Source organism: Lagopus muta, chromosome 1, assembly GCF_023343835.1.
Source record: "Lagopus muta isolate bLagMut1 chromosome 1, bLagMut1 primary, whole genome shotgun sequence".
Classification (NCBI taxonomy): domain Eukaryota; kingdom Metazoa; phylum Chordata; class Aves; order Galliformes; family Phasianidae; genus Lagopus; species Lagopus muta.
In genome coordinates, this window is record NC_064433.1 from 49,373,100 (window position 1) to 49,398,584 (window position 25,485).

Consider the following 25,485-nt stretch of genomic DNA (forward strand, 5'->3'; position numbering starts at 1 on the left):
AATTGTATCAGTGGGAAGAGCAAGGTTTTCTGCACAGAGTTACTATTCTGCTGCTGCAGGTCAAGCTGGAAGAAGCGGCAAATCGAAGTTGTTTGAACTTCTGATATTAAAAAAAAAAAAAAGACGAAAAAAGCCAAAATTTGCTCAGGTTTTTTTTTCTTTTTTTTTTTCTTTGTTTTGTTTTTTGGCAAAGACATTTAGAGTTTATATTTTCCATTGCAATTATCGCCAGAGGCCATATTTATTTTTGACAGGTAAGAATGTTTATTCATTCTCTTCCTGCAAGTACACAGTTCACAAATGCTCAGGACTGTTACTACTCCTATCAGGAAATCTAAGTTAGAAGTGGGAAGGGAAAGTAAGCAACATATTTTGCAGGTCTGTTTAATGCTCTATCGATCTTGCCAAATTACCACTTCTTCAAACTAATCTATGTAAGCTCAGTGTAGTGTAAGTTGTCCATATCCTAGTTAAGACTTTTAAGTAGGCTTATATGAAGAACCTTTCCAGACATCCCCTTCTCCCCCAGTAAAGGCAGTCATGCTGTTTCACAGAATGGCTGAAGTCGGAAGGGACCTCAAAGGGCACCCAGTGCTGACCCCTGCATGGACAGGGCTGCCACCATCAGAGCACCATCCAACCTGGCCTCCTTTTCACCCTTAATACCAGCTGAGTTTAGAGCTGATCTAGGACTAAAAGCAAGAAAAAAGTCCCCAGAATTTAACAGTCAGACTGCAGAGAAACAGGAAAGACATGGGCGTGCTCAGTCACAACCCACCACAACCAGCACTTGCATTCAGCTACGTCTTACACTTCACTTGTTTAGTAAGTTCCTTGGAAGGCACTCTAAGGAATAGTTCTGAAGCCCCATGTTCTTTGTGCAGTGAGTAAAATAGAGATGAGAAAAAAAGCCTGAAACCCTGCATTTGCATGCATAAAGCTTGGCAGATCATTTCACTTAGTGCTATTGTGCCTTACGTAATTTGACAAATTGTCAGCTGGCAATATTTTAAACAGCTGTATACCATCCAAAAAGTTCAGAGGTACTTCACAGTTGTAATGAGAGTCTGCACTCGTAACATTCCTCTGTCAGATGGAGGAAAGAAAACCACACAAGAGATTGATATGTTTATTGTTATGAAATAGCCTAATACTAGATGCTCTAAGAGCCGATTATCAATCTTGGCAATCACAAACACAGACACAGTCAAATACACACAGTATTCTGTCTGCAGTAAGAACCTGCTTACCAGCTCAATACCATGGATTAGCAAGCGAGTTCTTAGAATGCAAGAAAGATTATATACACTTCATTCACTCATTGTGCACTTCCAGTTAAGCACAATGCATACAATCTCATTCAAGTTCAGTTACTCAAAATTGAGGCAGTTCTATACCTAGGTACAACACGTTCCACTTCAGGCTCTAAAAGCAACTGTTAAATGCAGCACCTTCTCACCCTCTGCCACTTCTACTGATGCTTGCCCTTACAAAACACAGATCACATTTAGAGCTCACTCAAGTTGTATGCCAGTTTATATTTGTATTTTCTCATTTTGAGTCGACTCGGGGGATGGATGACATTTAATATCACACGCTGCAACAACGCAGATCTTTCCCAGGATATGTTACAAAACAAGAGGCTGCATGACCTGCTCAAGGTTACAGTATGACTCCATTGCTCACTCCGAATTAAAAACTGGTGTCCTCCTGACTCCGCCTGCATTTTCACTAATAAATACCACTAGTGAACACTTACACAGTTCCTTTCATCACAGGATGTCAGAGGTCTTTATAAATATTAATTAAGCATTGCAACAACACTAAGAAGTATGTAAAACTTAATTCTGCATGAGTAAACCCAAGCAGAGAATAAATAACCTACGTTCAAAGACACAGGACAAGTCAGCAGCATGGAGAATAAACAGTTCTTGCCACTAAGGAATACTTCATTAGAAACAGGGACAAAGCCAGTACTCCAAGTGTGATGTGAACAACACACAGCCCTGGATAGAAAAGGGGGGATTTCACAGAGACATCACAGAGACATGAGCGTCTCAGTTGCTGGTGTTTTTCAAGAAACTGACAAATTGTGTAATTAATACTTCAGCATGTTAGCAGCTCCAAAAACCAAACAGAAACAGCTGACAAGTTGCTGAGCTTTCCCAGGTTACATCTATCACCCAATCTTCATCAAAAAGGTCTTACAAGATCCTGATCAACTCGCTGTCACTTAAAAGCACAGCTAAGTTTGAGGTCCAGGTGTGCTGAAGCACATTCAACCTTCCAGCCTGTAGCCAGGGGAGCTTTATGTGAAAACTGGCAGTATCTGCTCTCCAGACTTCCACAAACACAGCCTTCAGCTGAGTAACTCTCTGAGTCTGGAAAAGCAGAGATACGCCTTTTTATCCCAATCCAGTCTTGTCAAGTTCCTGCTTTGGCTCTAATATCACTCAAATCGATTTTTTGCAATACTCCTTCCTACCCAGTTCTCAGTTGAGTTTTGTTAAGCTTGCAAAGCTGCTGATCCTCACCTTTTATCTAGAATTATTTATAATGGACATCCAGTGCAAAATGTGTCTCAGCACATTCTCATTCATTTAACAGACACTCCGCAGTCAGGGAACTCCCATGTGTACATTAATGAAGTAATGAGAACCATCTCCCCTTAAAGAAACAACAAACCACAAATAATGGTTGTATCAAGTACCATCATCCAGATTCTATTTTACAATCTAGTCAGGCCTTGGTGTGCTAGCACTACAGGTACAGAAAATACTCAAGCACTGAAAAACCTCTTTTATAAAGCTACTGTTCAGTATTTGTTGTTCATAGGTTATTTACAGATGATGAAAACCTAAAATCCGGTGGAACAGCCATACTAAGTTTTAAGCCAGGTGTTTCACAACAGAAAAGCTTAAATGTATTTGCCTCTTTAAGTGTATAATTAAAGTAAATTGTCTTGTCAGACAAACTTTCAGTATGCATTTTAAGATATACTTTTTAGAATATACAAACTAACAAACTTCTTTCCCTTTTGTGTGCACATGAAGATTTATAAGCCAACGAAGGTCACCTTGATAAATGAAATTAATCAGCTGCCCCCTTAAAGCAGCTTGTAGAAGCAAACACACATAACCATTCATACCATGGAGTGAAACTCCTAAGATGTAAAGGTAGCACTGAAGGGAGCAATTCTGTTAACAGGCCACAACCTCCTGCTCTGCAGCTTGCACCTGTGGTAAAGGCAGGCAGGGATCAGCTCTCATTAAAGCCTCCATGAGGACGAGAGACAGCAGGCCCCGCTCAAGGAACTCAGTGAATCAGAAGCGCACTAAGAGCTTTCCTTGACGCATTCCTACAGACATTCTGAAGTCCAACAGGACGTGAATTGTGTAACAACACCAAAGGTCATAAAATGCAAGTCAATAAATGAAAAATGGGGCTTTTACTATGAAACTCTATATGCTTTCGATCAATGAGGAAAAGTGAACTACAGTACGGTTTGCTCCCAATAAAGAGAGCCGTCTGACTTAGTAATTACTTTTAAAGCAGCAAGACTTCAGAGCGCCAAAAAACAACTGTTCAACTCTGGAAGAACTCTTTAGGAACCCTGAAATGCATTAAGCACACAAAGTCTGGTATGGAAGCATTTGCTTATAAGATGCGTGCTTCTCAGCCTTCTTATTGCAACCAGCTGACCACACTTTGCAGTCATTCTTCAATGAATTATTGTTCAAAATATCACAACTCCTTATTTTTCAACTTGATTCATACAAATTCTAAAGACACCAGGTGAAATTGTTCACTGGCTCACAGAATGAAAACTGGTCCACTTTAAAGAAACTGTGCCTGAATCCAAAAAAACACAAATACAGCACAGAACCAGCAGATGATAGGCCTTGTTTTGAACAAGAGGAAGCCAATCATCCTTCCTCATTAAGATATTTAAGCAGCCAAAAAACTCAAAGCCTCTTTAAGCTTGTCTTTTCATATCATCACTTGACATAAGAAAGGTGTGATCATTTTGATATGGCATTGCAAAAACACGATCGCCTACAACCAGCAGAAACACAGATACCCACATCAAAGCACACAGTGTCTCCAACCATGGGGAACACGGGGAAGCAGCACAAAACGGGAAGCAGAAGTTGCCATCATTTTTCCTAAATTTTCAAGACTGAAAATTGATGCGTTTTTGAAGAACGGCTGTAGAACGCTTGACGAAGATCAAGTCCACTGAATGTTAGCCATGTACCCCTCCTTCCTTGTGAATCCTTAGAGAAAAATTAATTCTAAAGGCCAATACTAAGCTTTTAAGCATTGTAGGCCTACGTGCCATGTCACTGAGTATCTATCAGGGAAAAATCCTACTTTTAGGAATCCCACAGAATGAACCTCATAGAAAAACACACATGATCTACTTCACAAAGTCCATGAGAAATCAATTTTCACATATACCAAAGAAAAAAACTCACTTCTAAAAGCACAACGTATTGACACGTATTGCTGCTACAGAAATGCAAAAGTTTGCAGCATCTAAAACCTTTTAATTTCTATTTTCGTCACTTGTTTGAATGGATTGACTGCATTAACTGCTACTGAAATATAGAAGAATAATTTTTAATTTAAAAAGGAAAAAAAGTGCAAGTTTTCATAACCTTTTTTTTGTTTGTTTCCCCCAAGCTACATTTGGAAGTATACAAAGAACTGAGCGTTCTCCATAGGAAGCATGACTGGAGACATTAACAGAAGTTAAGTCACGAGCTTTGTAAGGTCACAGAAAACTGCAACTGTCCAATTACAAATGCATTTTATTATTATTATTTTTAAAGATCACTCCAAGGAGAAGTTCAAGAGCCAGCAGCACAGCTAACACCAGAAATACTGCTGTCTGCTTGAACGCCTTTGCTTAAAAAGAAAAATCAACAGTTACTGCAACCCACGGAGCAAGACAATCATGAATAGCAGGCACTGCCTCACAATAAAGCACACCTGCCTCAATCACACATCTGCCCAATTTAAATGGGAAAATACCAAGCTATCCTAAACATAGCTGTGTTACGTAGGATCCTACCACTGATCTGCACAGATAACCTGAAAAGTGACACCCATTCAGTGCTACCTTATAAAGAACGTGGAGCGTCTCTCCCTGTAGAAAACTGCATTCTGCAGGCCATACCCTCATGCTTATCTAACATAGCTACTTCAAGTTAGCTAACCACAACAGTTAGGAGGTAGAAACAAACTCCAGAAAATAATCCGTTTGCAGGCAGAGCATCATCACCTCTCATGTTCTGACGATCTGTTCTCCTTCTTCCATTTTTCTGGACTTACCATGCACACCGTTCCCTAGCTGCAGATTTTAAAAAGTCAATTTTGTTCCATGCCTTCTGGAAATAAAGCACAGATTAAACCACCTCGTCTAGACATGAAACTTGCTAATTGCTGAGTAAACAATCATTTCCTTATTTCTTAAGCAAAGACTGTAAAAAGTTGAAGTGAAAAGTGTTCACTGTATCCTCAGGCATTTGTCTAAACTAAGGACAGACTCCAATCGAGGAGAACTTCTTTTAACCACGCTGTTATTTCTGTGAAGCTCACGTCTGCCCAGTTTTAGCAGTCCCTCACCTGTTGGTGCTGAGGGTCGAAGATGAGGTTTCAGAAACCTTGACTGAAGATTATCATTCCTTGCATCTCTTTCCAGAAGTGATCATTTGCAGCTTGAACGGTGCTGCTCAAGTCATTCACAGATACACTACCAGATCCATTACTACCACTTAACCTGTTGCTTTCTAATGCAATGGTTTAAAATAACCTCAACATTTTTAGAAATATGAAATGCCTGTCAGAGGACTGGATCTACCTCGCAACTGAAAAATCTGCTGTTCATTCATACTCAAAAAGTAAGAGGGAAATGTATTAAAATTTAACTATACATCACCACCAAAAAAAGAAGCTTCTCTTGTAAGCTAAATTGGCTCAGTATTACTTGTATGCCAAAGAGTTTACATTCATTCACAACATGGAAACTTGCATAAGAAAGTTCTTTTGGCACAGAAAACATCTAAGATGAATGGAACTTGCAAACCATATATTCAACATGGCTATGGGTCAGCTCCCAGGTATGCACCACTCCTTTTTCCTAAAGAAAAGGGAAACAAATCACAAAGGAAGAGGTAATTCAGAAAATAACCTAAAACAAGGAAGCCTCTGAACTGCCACCTAGAAGGCAGAAATTACAGAACAGCACTGGCCATGGTGTACAGACAGTACGTACGTACATAAAGGCACAACTGGAAACCTGAGGTGAAAAATACAGGGAAATGATATTCACTATTTACATTTCTGGTCTTAACATTAAACTGATTTGCCTTGTTAAATTCTCAATTCAAGCAGCACATACTACTTTCAAATAATTTTTACCTCATTGCATTAAGATAGGCATCTTATTTCTAATTAATAATAAACTTTTTTTTTAACTTCTGAGCAGTCAAAAATATCCATTCTTTTTGAACATCTCATCTTTGAACAGAGAAGGCAGCCAGATCAAAACCATTTAAGGCATTCAGTGTAAAGATTCATTTAACAGTTTCACATTTCCAGCTCAAATTAATTCCTGTCTGCTGACAGCGAATGTGAAGACTTCTCCACTCTGTAACAGCTGCATCTTCCTATCTAGCACTGATAGAATTTGTGAAAAGTGTGCAACAGAGAAGTTCAATTTTATTTAGATGTGATGGCAAAACATTGTATGACACCTAACAGGAACATAAGACACTCCACAAAAACTGCTCTCCTGCTAAGTCAAACTATCTCTCTATCCTCTTTAAGGAAGGTGGCTCTGCATAAAGACAGGTCAACTCTTTGCTGCTATATAAAGTTGAAGGTTAAAATGCATAAGCTGGTGTGGGAGACTATTTCCTGCTGAAAGAAAAGCCCTTTAAACACCAGAACCTCAAATCTAATTTGTTGGCTTATTGATGCTTCTGCGCATACTGCCAGCACGAAGCTTCTAACTCTCTATGAAGCCACTGTATTGAGAAAATGGACTGTGCAACTGAGCAAAGAGGTGAGCGGGACCACACAGTCAAATGGCAGGGAATTCACTCGCATATGTGTTTGAAATTCCAAATTTCAGGAAGGGATCAGGCCTCCTGCTTTAACTGAGATCATCTGCTGGAAACAACATCCTGAATTAAAAAGGCCTTTGATAAGCATGCTCTTGCTAACGTGTTACTTTAAAAAACAGCAAGAACTTTCATCTGCTAGTGATTAACCTACCCATCTAAATCAAAGTCCACACAGCTCAGAATGAATAATCTCAGTCAGTCAGGTCTCTGTCACCATCCCTAGAACCCAGCCCATTGCACATTTCTGGGGTGGTAACGAGATAGTACTGTACTCTGTATACTGATGAGCAGCTGAGTTTAGTTATTCAGTTCGATATTTCCAGAAGGCCTATTGGGAAGAACTACATGGTTTAACTCAAATGTATCACCAGCTGTAAGAGGTGAGTAAAGCAAGAACTGCCAAAGCAACGTCCATCCCAAAAGCAGCCCAGGACTGCGCAACAGACCTGACAGTCATCCAGTCTGAACATCTCCTGAAGCCACAGCCAGAAGGAAGTGGGACTTGTGAACACCAAAAGAGCTGAAACTGAAAGGGAAACTACTGCAGAGAGCACTTCTTATCTGGCTCAGTTAGCAGGATGCATACAAGAGGCCAGCAAGTTAGGAGGAAAAAAAAACAACCAAGAAACAAACCACAAACACTGCTTGCTTACTGCAACTTTTGTCGCTACCAATGAAAAGTCTTAAATGCAGCCTCAAAGTGCACCAGCATCCAGTAACAGTTCTTTCTGGATAGAGGGACAGTCACACTGCCATGCTGAGCAAGGAAGGCTCAAGTGCTCCATCCATCACAAGTGTCAAATACTCTGCTTGAAAGTTTACAGTACCTGAACCTTTTTATTGCTGTTGTTAAGATCTATTTAAGATTTTTCTTATATTCCACAGACAAAAGCAAACCTGCAGGCAGGTACAACGCACACACAGGTGTCAGGGCAGCGCGATGAGTTGATTTTGGTTGTTTTTGTTTGCTTTGGCTTCATTCATTTCCCCAACCAAATGTCACTTGAATAATTCAGGAAAACATCCTTACTATATATTTGCACAGGGCCATAGACTGCAAGAAACACTAGATACGTAAACAGTGCAGCCAAGAAAATACAACCCCAAGCTCTCTTTTGCTGCTACAGCTTGGAACTAACAAAACTGCATGGAAAAGTCCCTTTTACCACCAAAACAGATTTGCTAATCCTTGCAGTTTCAACAGTACAGAAAAAGAACTTGTAGTCACTCTATAGAATGAAGCTCTAAATGAAGGCCTCCTACCTAAAGGAAACACCTCAAATAACCAAAATTGTCACTCAATAAAAGCTATCAAAATTTCTACTCGAGGAATGAACAACCATCGGTGAATCCATAGAAAATCTACAGAGGTTTCCTCTTCCCTGTAAGATTCACACGATGAAAGCCCTTCATAATTCACTGAAGGATAACAACACGTAAAACCTCATTAAAAACTTGGTGAGCGTTATATATAGAAAGTGAATTTCATAAATACTTCAGGAGGACTGTGTCTGAACTAGACTTTAACTTGTACTTTGAAACATCAAAGGAAATTGTCTGCTTTTCAGGGATTTATTTATGCACATTTTTAATGCTAGGATTTCTCAAGGTAGCATGCAGAGCAGCTTTTAAGCCCTGAATACCTCTACTGGCTGCAGAAGCCCTCAGTCTGACCTCGAGACCCTGCACTATGCTTCATTACGGTGTACGATCCAGCTGCATCAACCACACTCCTCAGCAGAATGGAAATCCACAATCATTAAATGCAAGCTTAAAACACTGAACCTTTAGCATTTGAGATTTTGAGAAAGGTGAAATATACTATTCCAGCTTTTAATCCATATTATTGTGTTACTTAAATCAGCTCTGTTCCCATAAAGCATTAGGAAAAAGAAAGCATCTTTCTGTACACAATTCAATACAGCTGTGCACGACTGGCTGGGGCCTCAGGCCACAAGCCAGGAACTTCTGAGTTCAAGTCTGGCTCTGCCACTGCCTTGCTGTGTGGCCTTCAGAGAGCCTCTACGTTTCTCTGCTGCTCCTCTTCCATCCATATGCTTACCTTACAGAATGGCATTCGCTTTGTTTTTGCAGACTTTTCCACAAACAAAATACAAACTGAGAGCAATTTTTCCACTGTGGCTGTAGGTAAGGTCTGCTAAGAAGTCTCCATGCGTCAGCTGACACTCAGTAGTTTTTAAATGCATTAACTGCTAACATGCACTACATAAACATGTATGATATTCTCACAAATATCAAAAGAAATTAATAGTAATGTGGAAAACAAATGATTAGAAAGCAGTCGTTTAGATTTTTGTTTAAAAAAAAAAACAACACACAGAAAAAACCACAAAACAAGATGAAATGAAATCTGCTCTAAAAGCAATTTTAACTGACAGTACTTAACAACCTACGACCTTGTTCTTATTAACCTACTGAGCCAGTGATGAAATCTGTTTTTAACAGCTCATATTAAGCATACACAAGGCATGCAATGCTTCAGCTCCAGCAATTACAACTAGTATTTTAAGAATCTTAGTTTAACAACAAAAAACGGCCTAGGAATGTGCAGTAGAAAAACCATTCAACCTTAACTGAAATATGTAGCACTAACTAAACTATCATTTCAAATATAAGCTTTCTCAAGAAAAAAGATCAAGAGAAATTACATAAAGTGAAAGCGTATAATATCTTGCATGTCTGCTGTAGAAGTTTCACTTCTCATTATCTGATGAAGCAGAATGCCATGGAGACTGACAGCAGCGAGCCTCAGCTTTTCCTGAGCTCCAATGAAGCAGTCACGCAAACACAGCCGGTCACCTTTAGAACAGTCTGCAGTGCTTTTAAATCCACACCCTGGGAGAAGAGCTGACCTCAGAACCTTATCGAGGCAGGCTGACTTTCCAGAGACTGGCCAGTTCAGCCAAAGCGTACAGGCATGCTTAGACTAAGAACAAAGCAACTCAGTTTTATGGTATGTTAGTTAACAATGCAAGTCTTTGCCTTCAGCTTAAAGCCTAGGATTTAGTGCAGCCTCCACCTACTATCTCCATCTGCATCTCGTTCTACTTAAAATCTGGTAAGAGCGCACCTCCCATTGTTTTTTCCTGTATCAGGATACAGAATTTGTTTGCGGCAGTGACAAATTTCAGGCTGTCTCCCAACTAATAACACAACAGCAGCATAAATGAATTCAGAATACTGCTTTATTTTGAGACAAGAACAAGAGACTTCATCAAAAACAACCGTTCCAGAATAGCTCCCATGCAAAAAGGAGGGGGTAAAATGCAAATTCAGACAGCATGTGTTCAAGGAGGACTAAAATGGTTCAAAGCTGTGAAACATTACCCGCTACAGAATTTACAATTCTTCTGTTCCAGGTCATTTACTAACAGTTTACTGCTCTATCACAGTGCCTTTCAAAATATATTTGCCGATTAGAGTCTGGAAAATTGAAGAAATACCATCTTGAAGTAGCACGGACGCACAATTATTAGCAAGATTAAATCTTTACCCGAAGAAGATTTTGTTTTCTGCTTCCTCCACCACACTACCATCCACCTGTTTCCATCAGATGGAGCAAACACGAATACAACAGCAAGCCTTTTACACTGGTTAACAAGCACTGTTGCCAGGGCAATCTAGATCTGCCCTGAATAGGATTACAAGACACAGGTAAAAACCAAACCGAACAAAAATAACCCTAATGCCTTGTCCACATTCTCCCTCTGCATCATTTGGTCTGGTTAAGATGTATCATGATACTACCTGAACATAACCTGAAAAAGAATGGAAAATGTGACTTTGTAACATAAGTATATTTAATTCACAATTAACATTAGTTGCTTCAGTCGACTTCTATAATAAGAATGCACCAGCTGGAGATACAGAAGTTCTTTTAAAGAAGCTTTTGGGGTTTTAATTCAGGTTAACCAACTATGCTCAAAAACAGTTTGAACTTGGTCAGCATTTAGATTCCAACCAATCCTCATCAACCTGTCATCATACCCACAAAGAAAAAGAGAACCATGACATATATGTAACCTAAATAGAAGATCCTCTATCTACTGCCACTGCGTTTAACTAGCTTTATTTATTAAATATTTACTGTAAAATCTCTTTTGAATAAAGCAGTGGGCAACTAACGATACACAAGTACAGGCAAGAAAAGGTTTGTACCATCTCCAAATTTGTATGAGGATCAAAGACCTAACGACCCTCTCTGCTTCATGGGATGACCAATCCTTGAAGCACACATGAAAGAGTCAGCCAAGGATGACAGTTACATTCTGACTCCTTTTGCTCCTTCCCCCCTGCTTCTCTCCCTCCCTCCCCCCCCCCCCATGTCACATTTACCGACCTCAAACTCTCTTCAGCAAGAGGCAGAAAAGCCTGGAAACAATCCAGCAAGAACAACCAGATCAGAATTTCCACACAATAAAATACCAACATTCGTCTCTGTGTTGTGATTAGATGAACTATTATCCCTGTGAATTGTTCAGAGCAGAAAACTGAGCATAAGCCCACTGTTTATCTAGCTGGCAAAGCAACGCATGAAAATACATCAGTCTCACTTTCTTTGATTAAGTTCTCACTAGTAGTTCTTCCTCTTGCCAAAGAAAGCTGTTTTGTAGACAAATATGTCTAGGGTATAAATTCAGAATGTAACGTGTTCTACAGTGGGCCCCAAATCAGTATGATTATGTAACTGAAGTTATGTGTTTTTTTAAGTGCTAATAATGAAGCTCCAGCAAGAACGCTAACACAGCTACGCTTGAATGCTGCAATGTCTTTTACTACAAATAGTAAAATTCAAACCAGTAAAAGGGAGGAAACCCAGAAGAGAGACTTTAAGGGAGGTTTAAGTGATGTAGAACACCACATCCTGAAGAACTGGATGGCTCAGGAATAGTTAAGTTCCCAAATACAGATTGAATGATGATGACGACACATTTGTGTGTATCTGCCACACATATAAAATGGGACAAGTGAACTGAAGCCTAATTATTGGTTAAGTGGCATTAAGAGAATACATATCTAACCATTCCTGCTTTTATATAGGTCAGCTAGCCTAAAAAGTTCAGTATCTACAAAGGCTACTGTGTGAATATGCTGTAAGGACTCACTTCCAGCAGCCTCCTTGCAGCTGGTCACGCAGACACTTGTGTATACAGAGGCTGTGGGCAAACCACCACTGTGAAATCACAGATGGACAGTAGCTTATGATCATTCTGTGCTAACAAATGCTGTGTTTAAAGAAAGAAAAAAAAAGTGAGAATGCTAGAAGTGATTTTTCCATTGTTCTGTTTAAAAAAAAAATACACACAAAACAACCACCCTTCTCTGGTTCAGAAATGAAGACAATCTTCTCCTCAATCTCCATTTGGTTTTCAGATTCCGCTGTTTCATCCTCAAGGCATGAATACGTCAGTGGAAAAATAACAGAAAATACTTGAGCTTTTTTTGCATTTTCTAGACTACCTTCTTCTGCCATGCTGTGCTGCTCTTACTGGAACTACCTGAAGATGCACCGGACCTCAGCTACTGTTCATGCTGCTGTGAAGCCTTGCAAAGGTACCACCCTAATGAGAAGCATCCTCCTGCTGGCATGACATAAAATACAGTTGTATCTTGATGTTTTGGTTTGATTTTGTTGCTCCTCTAAGCTCCAGACCTAGATGTTACTACAGAAGTCCCATTTAACATAAATTTGAATGGATACACAGGCTTTATGCTTCAGTGGCATTTTTCCACCTGGAGATAGCTAAGCACTTTTACATCATTCTCTTTCCTGAACATAAACAAACATTCAATTCATTGAACTCAGACAAGTTGTAGCACTAAAACAGTACTCAGCTATGGCCATTAACAGGGCTCCCCTCCGTATTTTCTCTACAGGTGTATCAGCACACATTTTTCCATATTGTGTTACGCCTTGCATTGCTCTGCCTCTAAATATCACCTGTTCTACTAATGCATCTTCTCTTGCATACCTGAGATAACACCAGGGTTTATATCTTGTTTTATGTTTTCCTACACAACCAAACTGCCTAAATAAACGTGGTTCTGAAACTAAAACACTCTGAAGGAGAATCGAGGTTTGCCCATAACGTAATATCCCAATACCAGATCAGCCAGCTCTTCCATGACTTCTCTGAAATAACAAGTACATAACTACCATAGCACCAGGGCATTTCAGCCCTAAACTATAACCCAGCACACAATATACAAAGAGAAAGGAAAACATCCGTTAAATTGACAATACCCATAAAGCTTTAGGAACTCACTTCACAAGTGTGTGGATGGCACTATCTATAAAAAACCCACACTTTGCATACGTGGTGCTCCAAAAATATAATGCTTTGTCTCTACAAAAAACAAATTGCCTTGCTGCCTTGGCTTAGAAACAGATTCACAAACATGAAAGAATTTCAGCAGTGAGACGTGCTGAATGCACAGCTCCAGAGCTGGTGCTCACCACAGACAGAGGAAGGCACCATTTCTCATGTGCCCTTCAAAGCACTTATGGTACCACCACTACAACAACATGGAAATACCTTGGTCATACAGCATTTTTCATCTCTGTGACACCTCCACATTCACCCTTGATGCTGAACTGGCCAAGTCTTACCTTGACACCTCACTTTAGACAGTCTGACACTGATGTGAACAGGCTGCCCACAGAGGCTGTGGATGCCCCGTCCCTGGAGGTGTTCAAGGCCAGACTGGATGGGGCCCTGGGCAGCGTGGTCTAGTACGAAACGGGGAGGTTGGTGGCCCTGCATGTGGCAGGGGGTTGGAGATTCAGGATCCTTGAGGTCCCTTCCAATATTGGCCAATCTGTGATTTGAAATGGGTCTGTAATCATATCAACTAAATTCCAGTGATGTGTTAGTAACGAGACTAGCTCTTTCCTTAAGTTAATACTGAAGTTGCCGTGCTTTGAGAATCAATGTCTTCATATTCGCCTAAAGTTCAGATCTGTGTAACAAATTAATTCTGCAGCAACAATTACAGCCAAATATTTAAAGTTTAGCCACTTACAACCTAACCATCTTCCTCAGCAAACTTCTCCTAAGTGACCACCCAACTTACTGCTGCCCTGTTGTTACACATCACCCTCTATCAGACTTTCTGAAAGGTTACAGAACAGGAACTCAGATATCCACACCTGATCCCCTTGGTAGAAAACTGAAACACAGCTTTTCAGAGCTGAACTTCCCATGTCTTATTCCCCTGTCTCACATTTTGAGCTCTTTAAATAGGAGCCCAGGACTTCTGCTGAAGCACCATTCAGAAAGAGGCACGTTTCTTCTTCATCAGTACCCGCAAACAAACACAACCACACCAAAACAAAAAGACCCTCGTGCTTCTCAGTCACAACACAGCTACTAGCCGAAGCAAAGACAACACCAAGGCAATGCCTTCCATCCACGTCAGCAAAAGCAAAGTAGTTCTATGATGACCAAAACTAAGGAGTTCTGCTTCAAGGTGCGAGCCACAACAAAATCTTCCAAGGGAACGGGAAAGGGACAAATATTCTTTTAACAGTATATGAACTCACACAGCAAATTTCTTCTTCACTTGTAAACATGGATGCTTTCTACTCTACAAAGCCATCTATTAATAAATCAAAGACAAAAGTCTCAAAAGGTTTTTAGCTGAGACCAGCAGCACAGACTGCACGACCTTCTGAAGTTTAAAAGAGAAACTTGCAAGAGAAAATAAAAGAGATTTTCTTTTCCCTCTTTCCCAGTGGAGGTAAAAAGGATTAAAAAAAAAAAAAAAAAAGCTGCTGAAAAAAGCAAGCACACATTTTTCAGACACTTGTTTTCCTTGATTTTATTTTTTTTTAATTCCAGCTGCAGACTCCTGTATATTGATGCTCAATGACAATAAGGCCTTTCTCATCAATTATCTCCAAAACGTAGAGCACAAAACTCCAGGGTCTCTGCTGACTACAGAATTGCAACAATTTTTAGTCTACTGAAACAGCCTGTCTTAGAAAACAGAATGATTCCTGCAGACACCAATAACAATTGTCAGAGAAATGCAAACAGAACAATAAAATACACTTCCAAAGCTACTGCCGTTGCTGTAACCTGAACGAAGCAGAAGGGCTCGTGCTCCCTGACACAACGCCACTGTAACGCTCAAATTCTGATCTAGGAATTGTAACTTGTGTCAGGTCCTTCAAAATGGACCAAACCTGTGTTTTGTTCCCTTCGTACCACAGGGGCATACTGAACGCACAGCACTGAGAATGGTCCAGACTCACTTTTTTAAAACCCCATCGTTCTATGGGCTGCAGAGCCCTCAATACACCCCTCATGAACTTAGGCTAACTCAAAGATACTCGGATGACAAACTATTTTAATTGGTAATTCTGAATAGGAAAAATCACCTCAGAAAACTACTCAAAAGACAGAGACTACATACTGGAATTGCTTCTACTATTTTCAGTGACTGCTTTACAATATTATATTAAGCATCCATGACAGCTTCTATAGTTATGAACAGCTGCAGGTATTAGAGAATATCCCATAACCCATTTCCATACCATTGAGATACATTAGCATTTACATGATCTGACCGCAGAGAGTAATGCAGGATGGCCAAAAAAAGGTGAGGACTTTCCCCAAGCACAGATCCTGAGAAGGCCGCATCCCACAGCACTGCCGGTCCAGGACAAAGCTCACCTACCTCACAGTTCAACCATTCTAAGCTATGGCCAGTACCACTGGAACTATGTATCTGATGATTTGGTCAACTGAGTGACAAACCTGGGAATCCTATCTGTAACATTGTGTTTGGGAACTGTACACCTGAAGTTTGCCAAGCAACAGGTACAGTCAGCATGTTCTGGCTACACGAGGGCTCCACTAAGCCCAGGGCAGCTCTGAATAACAAAAGCAGGTTCAGCCACCAGGCTGCATCAGGCCAAAGACACAGAGTGTCTACAGCATTCTCCCACTCAGCTACAAGCTACCAACGTGAGAGTAGATTCCATTAAGATCATTAATCCTAAACAGGAAGAAAGCACGTTATCTTATATAGGAACTAGGTAATATGTTACCTCTAAACTTTTTAAGGCCAAAATTTGAGTGTTCTTTTCAATGGGCTCACCTTAATTGAAAAGAAAACACCTTTTAATTTCCAAGAAAAAAAACTGATACACTGTAGGATTATTTAAAATATCTTCTAGCCAAGGAGGAGGGGGAAATCTGATCTATACTACGAGACTACAATGAAGACAAATGTGTTTCCACCATTTGGATTCAGCCGTGCGGATATAAGGCCACAAAGAAACATTAAACAATCCATCTTGTGGATCTATAAAGTTGACCTGCCAATCACAATCGATGCACACAGAAAATCTGAGAGTAGATTCTTTTATTATCATCATCGTTTGCTGCTTCAACATCCAATGCAAAAAGCACTAGAGGACCTACCAGGAGGAGATGAAGAACGCGCACCGCCACCGAGAGATTTTTTCATTTAACCTCGCAGAAGGAGCATTACATCACACTCCTACAATGCAGGGGGAGGTGCCTGTGCACAGCGAGCTTCAGCTATTTCCCTTTAATTTTCTGCTCGCTTCTGGAGGGAGATGCAAAAATAACTTGCCTTTAAATCGCTAGTACGAGAGCGGGCGGGGGGAAGGCGAGAAAACGCCGCTTTTCCCCTGTATTTACCAACAGAACATGGAACGCTTACACTCCGAAGAGCGGCAGACATCAGCAGCGCCCTGCAGCCGCCAGCGCGCCCGCCCCGCTCCGAGCCCGCGGAGGGGGCCCTGGAGCCGCCGGGCAGCGCCGCTCCGCTCAGCACCGCGCTTCACCCGCCGCGGGGGAGGGGTGGGGAAGGGAGGGAATGGACGGCAGGGCAGCCCGGGGCCGCGCCGAGCCCCGATAGGACAGCACACGCCGCGGCGCTTCTCCCCGCGTCCCCTCCCGAGGAGGGCCGGCGTGCGGCGAGCGTTTCCCCATCCGTCCCCGCCGGAGCCGGCGGCAGGAAGAATGCAAACCCGACTCCGTGTATGCAAATTTTTGCAGCAGATTGAAGAGCTCAGGGTGCTGCGGGGAAGAAACGGCTGTTTCGGGAGCCTCCATTTAAATAGAACGAGATTTTCTGTACGATCCGGTAGCCGGGCGGCTCAGGGAAGGCGGAGGAGCCGCAGCCATCCGCCCAGGTGCTTTACGTGACGAATCGCCCCCAAAGCCGCACTCGCACAGAGCCATCTTTCCGAAGCGCTCCGCGGGCGCTGCCGGAGCCCCGCACCGCGCCGAGACACCCGCGGAGCAGCGCCGGGCACGGCCGGGTCGGGCTCTTTAAAACCGACGAATGGGTAATTACAAAAAAAATAATAAAAATTTTTTAAAAAAATCATCGTAGTAATAAAATATAAGGGCGCCACTAACCTCATAAAGTGCAGCAGTGCTTAAATCCAGCGAGTTGAGGCATACAAGGTAGAAATGGAAATGAAACAAAAAAAAAAATCCCGAAACGATTTCGCGTTTGTTTTTTTTTCAATTTCAAATGTTCAGAAGCCAGCAGAGACTCCGTCGGCCATTTTGGCGTGAGCTCCCTCCCTCGCTCGCTCTCCCGCTCCCTCCCTCGCTCTCCCTCTCTCTAAAGGAAGCAGCTTTTTGTGACCTTCAAATAGAGCCCGGTCACGTGACGCCGCCGACCTGTCAATCATGCGGCGGGGCCCGACCCCGCGCCGCCTTAAAGGGGCCGCGCACAGAGCGCGCCCGACAGCTAACGCGTGCGTGAGTCGGCCCCGCGCTGGAGCCTCGACCGGAGAGGCGGCTGACGGCGGCTCGGGAAGCGCTCCGCTGTTGCTGCCTTCTGAAAAACTGCATCAAGCGCTGCAGCCGCACGTGCTACGTGTGTGTGGGCACGCTGCGAACGGGAGCACGCACTAAGCTACGGGTAATTTCACTTCCCCCCCAAAACCAAGTTGTGCTACTGGGACATAGAAATCTTCTCAAGCTCACTGTGGTACGGCAGCTCCTTGTTCTCAAGGCATGGAAGCTCTCCGTTCAGGAGCTGATGGTGCCGGGAAGTCGTCAAGCAATCAGCGCTCAGCCGAGTTGCTACTATCAAGTTAAGTACATACGTTGTTCTGAAAGTAATGCCTCCTATTTACTTCCTTGAAAATTAGAACAAATACAAAGAGCACAACGACACTATTTTCCTAGAGAAAATTCTCAGCTATTCATTATTTCTCAACATACCACCTATTAGCTGTGCATTTTCACCAGCAACAAACGAGAGCCTGCATACCATACTCTTAAATCTGCACCAGCAGAGCGGACCCACTGCCTCACAGCTGCTATGACAGTCATTACTAGGAAACGTTTCCCCGCGCAGACCCACTTTCCTCAGCCTGAACAGACTGATGGCAGAAGGCTCCAAATTAGGACTATGCTGTGGGTGTGGTAGGGCAGTCAGGTCAAGACTGACGGTGTGCAGGGCAAGAGAAGGGTTGTCAGAGAAAGGTGGTTGTCTTCTCTGGCCTGAGTCTACAAGTTCAAACCTTGAATACATTGAAGCCAATATTCAGCTCTGAACACAGTTCTCTGGTGATAATCCACTGATTTGCACAAATGAGCCGATCGAGAGGCTCTTCATTTCATGGTGTAACAGCTTTTCATGGGTACAACATGGTTTGTCTTTCACACGGCTGCCACCACCGCTGAAACTCACCACCCACTGCCTCACTGTTTGGTCTCCATCAACATTCAGCAAGTGTCAGTAAATAACACTGGGTGCCATTTTTTCCACATGGTGGAAGGCAGTGACACGCCTTTGCTTCATCTGCACTTCCATGTCAGACACCATTGTGTCAGACTGTCCCTCTGCTGCCCTCTGTCACACGGCAACAAAATGTAATGGAATTTTGGTGGAAAGGTTCAACCCCTGCTGTTGTACCACCAACTTCCATCTCTGATGTCACGGGCCAACAAAATAAAATAGCAGGCATTACTTTTGGAGCAGCCGTTCTCCTTCATTGCTCTGAAGTTTGTTGTTCAGTAGAGAGAGCTTTTAAAAATAGAAAACTTTTTGAGAGGAAGAAGCAAGCAATCAGGAAACAAAAACTATTTTACAGAGCATTTTGCAGGGTGGATAAAACTGCCCAATTTACCGTTCTGTCAAAAATGAACAGGCTCTGGGCCTGTTTTACCTTGCCTTGTTTGTCTTCACGAAGAGCTGGGAGGTTCCACTGATGAAGTGAAAACCACCCATGTTTTGTTTCCATAGGAAACAACTTCTAAGTTCCTCTTTTAATATAAAAATTCAACCAAGCCAGCAACTTCTACGCACATCTCTCTGTATCTGTTCCCATCGGCTCACTGGTTAAGTCTTGTCTACTCACAGCACAGAAGAGAAGGTGTTTCTTTTTTGTTTGTTTCTTAAATGCAGTGTTCCTCAAATCGAAACTGTGGTAGGAGAAGCAGCAGCATGACAGTCAGAAAGTTGACTATGGCAAAAATAAAATAAAAAACAATTTAAAAAAGGATATACGAGACCTGCACATCCCTTCAGATGGCAACTGCACTTGAAAACCTAACCATTAAGCTTTCTGATGCTGACAGCTCTGTTAATAGCTAGTGTTAAAAAGTTATATTCTTGTTATATACTAACTTGCCTGATCACAAACACTTCGTTTCTAAGCACCTTCTATCTGAGGATCATAAAGCATCTTAAAAACTTGAATGAAGCTTCGCAGTGCTCCTATGAGGACAGCACCCACTGTGAGCAGACATGCGTGCTGAATGCTTACAGCCAAGGATTCTCTGTGCTCTTACAGCCAAGATAGGAGGAGAGTGGTTGAGTGGTTTTTTTTAATTCACATCAAACTGCATTTTGGTTCTAGATACAGACAAACCTTCTAGGTGATCTTTGGGTACCAAACAGTAAATTGGCCTCAACTTGATGTGTACAGGGATGCTCCACTGTCCAGCAGATGAACTGGGACACCACCTATACTCTCTAGCGGTCACCTCAAGGAGGGCAGGTCCTGGCTGATCTGCAGATCTTCACACTGTTTTAAAAGGAGTCAGCATCATTCTGCTCTTATGCAAACCTCCCTGTCTGCAGGGCTGCCATTTCGTTTTTGCTCGAAGTCCTACAGGTTGATGCGACCTTGCTTATTCTGAAGGCTGCACCCTTACCATCCTACGTCACTCATCCTATCAGGCCATCCGTGTTGCCCACGCTACCCATGGTGACAAACTTAAAACTTATTTATTCCCCTACTAAGTTCTTCATAGCTGATGTAATGGAAGTGAAAACGTCAAGTCAGCTGAGGACATAATATTTGAGGTTTCTGCTGAGGAATTAACAAGTTTCTCATAGCACAAATGCCTTCTCACCAACTTTCCTCTTTTCTGTTAGTGCACAATTTGTTTCCTAGAGTACCATAGGCAAAGTCCAAAGTAAACTGAGGCCTGCATGCCCTCCATCCTACTGCAGCTCATCAGCTCAATTTCCCCAGACCAACCCCAGAAAGTAGGTAACAGAGGCAGGAAGAATGGTCACCAAAGATCAACTGACCTGGATTACCGTGCTTACAAGCACCAACTGCAGCTTGTTCACCTCCTCAAGTTAACGGGATTTAGAAAGGTCACGTTGTCTTTCCTAAGTAGTTAAAAACACTGCAACTCTGAGGGTAGGGATACATATGCACGTAGTTGCAGTATGTCTAATAACAAAAAAAGCAAGCAGAAAACCACTTAATTTAAGAAACAGAATTACAACTCTTAACTATTCCTGTGTGCTCTAACATATGCCACATTATTTATTTCAAGAGAACAAGTGAAAACATTAGGTTAAAATCAGGATTCCAAAGCATATTGCTTCGTAAGTTCTGCAGATGTCAGTGTCAAGTTCCCAGTTGCTCTGTCCTGGATATCGAATAGTTCAGATCACTTTTTAATTATTTTCTCCACACAGAGGTACCAAATACCTACCAGTTTTCAAAGCAAATACAATAGTTAAATCTGGCTGTATCAACCATCAACTTTTTTCTTTTCTTTTCTTTTTGAAGTCTTCAGAGCAATTGCATACAAGCCATTGTTCAAGAGATGGCCTCCCCTCTGTAGGAGTTCAGACTTTGAAGTGTCCGAGCATTCTTCAAGGACAAAATACTCATTCCTAAGGAAAACTATATATTCTTCTCCTCCCCCAACTTCAGGGAGCAGTGAGATATTTGATGCTGCAGAATTGTGAAAATAGAGTTGGCAGGTGTTTTACTTTTTTTTTTTTTTTTATAAACAATAGTAGCCAAAGTAAAATGCAGCTTCTTTTTATGTAGAAAAATACCGTGACTGAGCGACCAATGCAGGAAAAGCTTGCACAGTTTCTGAGAAGTTTACAACTGCTTGTTGCATCCCATACACAAAGGCACTTATCAACACTTTAGGAACGCAGTAACCAACTTTAGTATGCAGAGTTTACATTGCAGCAGTGGTTTGGAACCACAGTAGAAGTCAGATCTCTTTTCTTGGCAGGGACAAAAGAAGAGTGAAAGACCCGAAAAGTTCACAGCACATTATGTCTAAGAGCTATTCATTACTTCAAGGCCAAGACAAAGTTTTGAATCTATACATTAATGAAGTGTTCACAGAAGGATAACTTACAAGGAAAACTTAATTCAGAGAATTTTGCAAACACCCACTTTTCCACCTAATTTTTCCTTAATCTGCCACAATACTTTCCCTTGCTGTTCAGCCTATGAATAATCCATCGCTATGCCTCCACTTGTTCAATCTCCTCAAATGCCCTTTCCAAAGTGCAGAAGCATAAAGCCTTCTATCTTCCTTTTAACAAAGTTGTTCCGTGAACAATGGAAGTAAAAACTCATTTCCTACCAGTCTCTGTCACACATGGCTGAATCTCCACCACGCTAATCCCAGCTTCCTGCTCATCCACTTCTTTGATGCCAAGGCCCCAGCAGTACACGAGTCTATGCAGACTCTTCCCATAATTGTTCCGCACCTCCTGCAGCACCCCCAACCCAGGCAAACGATAGCATCTGCTGCACTTAATCTCAAAACACGTATTATGATGACAGTGATGAGCTATCAACAGACAGCCAGAAAATACAATCTCTTGCTTTGTTCTGAAGCCCTCCTTTTAGCAAGAAATTAACTTCCATCTCTTTTCTAGGCAATCACTGATGTTTACCATACTGGTAATAGTAAATATATTGTCGTTTCTTTCTCCTCCTGCTCCCTTGAGCAAAACTAGACAAGAGACTCCAAACTTACTTGGAAAGCTACATACACAGAAAGCAAACTGCAAATCACATGAGACTTAATGTCAGGAAACAAAACAAGCTCTCAAAATCTTCAGTCAAGTCTCTTCCAAATGCCAACTGGAGGTTGCAGGAATCACTTACACACGTATCCTTGCTAATACTCTCCACTACCACAAAGCGCAAGGACACCTGCACAGATGAGCATTCTGAGACTTTAGCAATTCATTAACCTGCTCCTGTACTGTCATCTTGGCAGCTCCTCAATTTTGGAGATTGTAAACCTCAGCTGATGGGCTTCCACCCTCAGTTTCTGAAATCATATAGACTGTCAAGATATCTGTGAAATATTAAAAGTTTATCAGTTTTATCCAATTCTATCTATGCTAATGAAAAGATATTTTTTTTTCCCCAGTATGAACAGATGTTCAGGGAAATACTATAGACTATCACTATGCCCATATACACAGCAAGCTTTGAAAGCTGTTGCTTTCTAATTGTTGTTTACAACATGGGAATTACCATGCCAGTTAGAGGATTGATTCAACTGACCTTCCATCAACAATAGCTGTTAGTGTGCACCTCAAAAGCAGCAATAAACTCACTGGCTAAACGCTTCCCTCCCCTCTGTTTAAGGCCAGAAGCCTTAAATGTTACAGCAGCAAGCATTAAGGTTAGAATATTTAAAGAAAAATCTAACTTCCACATCTATAAACACATTACCACAACAAAACCTCCTCTTTGTATGGATCCTTTACACATACCTCTACTGAAACTCAATACATCCTATTCACTTCAGTCTAGTCTATCAGCGCAGAGCGGATTTCTCACAAATGTTTAAGGGATGTCTCACAAAAGATTCCTGGAATGAAAGCATTAGTCTTACTCCAGATCTTCTGCTCCTTTTTTTCCTTCTATACCTATAAGGAAGGTGTGCTACACTTTGAGTTTTGTAGAGACTTTTTTTTTTACTTATGGTGAGACAGATCAGTACTTCTCCACGAATTGTTCCGACTTGTTTTGAGTTTTTGTGTGGGGAGTTCAGTCACTGGCCCGGAAACCTCTGAGCAAAGGAATTTCTGGCATCTTGGTTCGAACTGGCACCAACCCATTTTCCTTTGTTCGCATTAAAGGAACCACAATACGATAAGAAAAGAGTATATTTTTAAAAAATATTCATAATAATTCAAAACAAATGCATACTCAGGGGATTACTATAGGAAAAGCTTTCCTCAATCTGATTCATTTTGCTAGTGAAAAGAATTATTTATTTCAGTAAAAATCTGTAAACTGATCTTTCCAAGGAAGCTGAATATCTTTCCTGCCTTCACGTACAGCCCTCTGGTTTGAGATGTCAGCAGTAACAGCTGGCTACCTCTGAAGAAAATCCTACAAGCTTTACTGCTGTCAAATACTCAGATACATGCACCAACCCAATGCAAACTAGCATGAGCCCTAAACGTGAGCAAGTTGATTAAGTGCAAAGAGTTCAGCAAATCTATCAAGGTAGGAGCAAGAAAAATCATACCAGCTCAGCAGATCACAGCACGACAGCGGTGTGACGCAGTTGAAGAGTTCCAAAACACCTCTGTAAACAAGTTTTCAGTTCACACCATCTTGACCACGGGGAACAGTACTTTTATTTGTACAGTGAGTCCCTCCCTATCTTCTACATCTACCTTACTTCTATGAGGAGCACTGCATTTTACAATAGTGGATGGTCACTTCCTGAACGGTCTACAAAGGTTCAGCAACTTGCAACCAAGTTCATGCGAAGACTGTTTATATTTTTTTTTATCCTGCTTATCATCTATAAAGTACAGTGGACAGTCACTAAATTTTCTATTTGTTGACCACAGGAAACAACAGGAGAATACAAAAGTCTAATGTAACACAGACCCATTAGCCTTTCTTTTTTTTCCTCTCTCCATATGCTTGAAATGAATATTCAGTCATTCATCTGGGTGTAGATACAAAAATACAGAAGATCCAATCATCCAGTGTGAAAGTACATTTCAGGACTGTAATTCACAAACATTTACAATGCCAATGGCTTGCTCTAAGAGGCCAGGATGTGAACTCTTCATTGAAAATGAGTGGCAGCAGCTTGGTGTAGCTACCTCATCTTTTTTCCCAACTACACAATTACATAGTCATGAACAGCTATCATGCCAGTGATACACAGAACATAGAGACAGAGCTCAGAATTATTCTCGATGCTTAAAGAACAGCAAGGAAAATTACTGAAGTCTGTTGCTATTATTTGAGTATTCAGCATTTGTAGCAGGTTACGCTACATTTTAAAGAATGAATACAAAATTATTCCAACTTTTATTTTACGAACATAAAATTCTTTTCCTACTGAAAAGAATAATTATTTCATTCTTTTTAAACCAAGACCATTTCCAGTAAGTTGTCATTAATAAAGTCAAATGCAATCATGTGAGGTAATGTTCACGTTTTACATCTTTACCACCGATTTGAAAGCGTCAAGCCAAGCAACTTGCCTGATCACCAATTTTTAAGCTAAAACCAGTGCTTGTTTACATACTAAGCCACTTTTTCCTCAGCAATAAATGCCTCCACAAGCAGAAAGACTTTTGCCTTATTACTTCCATGTAGTTCAGTTCAACAAACTATAAACAATGAAATAAAATAAGTCAATGCATCAACAGGGAACTGAAAGGCAGAATTCCTTCCACCCCCCCGCTTCTATTTTACAAACAATTTAGAAGACAGTATCTTCTTTTTCAGAAAGTGTTAAATTACACTAACCAGAAATAATACATTCAATTTACTAATGGAAAATACCGGTTTTGTTTAATGAACTTCTATGCATGCATTCCAGGGATTTCCTTGTCTAAACACTTACAGGATATGTTTTATTTTTATTATCTTTATGACAGTTACATTAAGAGGAACAGTGGTAGGGAGAATGAGCAAGAAATCAAATTGTCCTCAAGTTTCTTTAAACCATTTTTCTTGCCCATCTCAAGCCAGCTACTTCATAGTAAATGGTCTTCCATATAGAGGTAGGAGAGAAATCACGAATGGAGCGTTTAGCAATTATTTTTGGATGCTTTTCCA

The 25,485-nt window shown here is 41.3% G+C and overlaps 1 protein-coding gene across 10 annotated transcripts in view; it reads right to left on the reverse strand.

Annotated features, from left to right (window-relative positions):
• The window catches only part of TNRC6B (trinucleotide repeat containing adaptor 6B), a 139,041-nt gene that overhangs the window by 66,165 nt on the left and 47,391 nt on the right, over positions 1-25,485 (reverse strand). Inside the window, exon 1 of one of the 10 annotated variants that reach the window (XM_048933989.1) lies at positions 17,555-18,205. The exons of the other annotated variants lie outside the window; for them this stretch is intronic. Within the exon in view, the coding sequence (XP_048789946.1) occupies positions 17,555-17,559 (5 nt within the window). The 5' untranslated portion in view covers positions 17,560-18,205. Of the gene's footprint in view, positions 1-17,554; positions 18,206-25,485 lie in introns of those variants that run through there. 10 annotated transcript variants of the gene reach the window in all.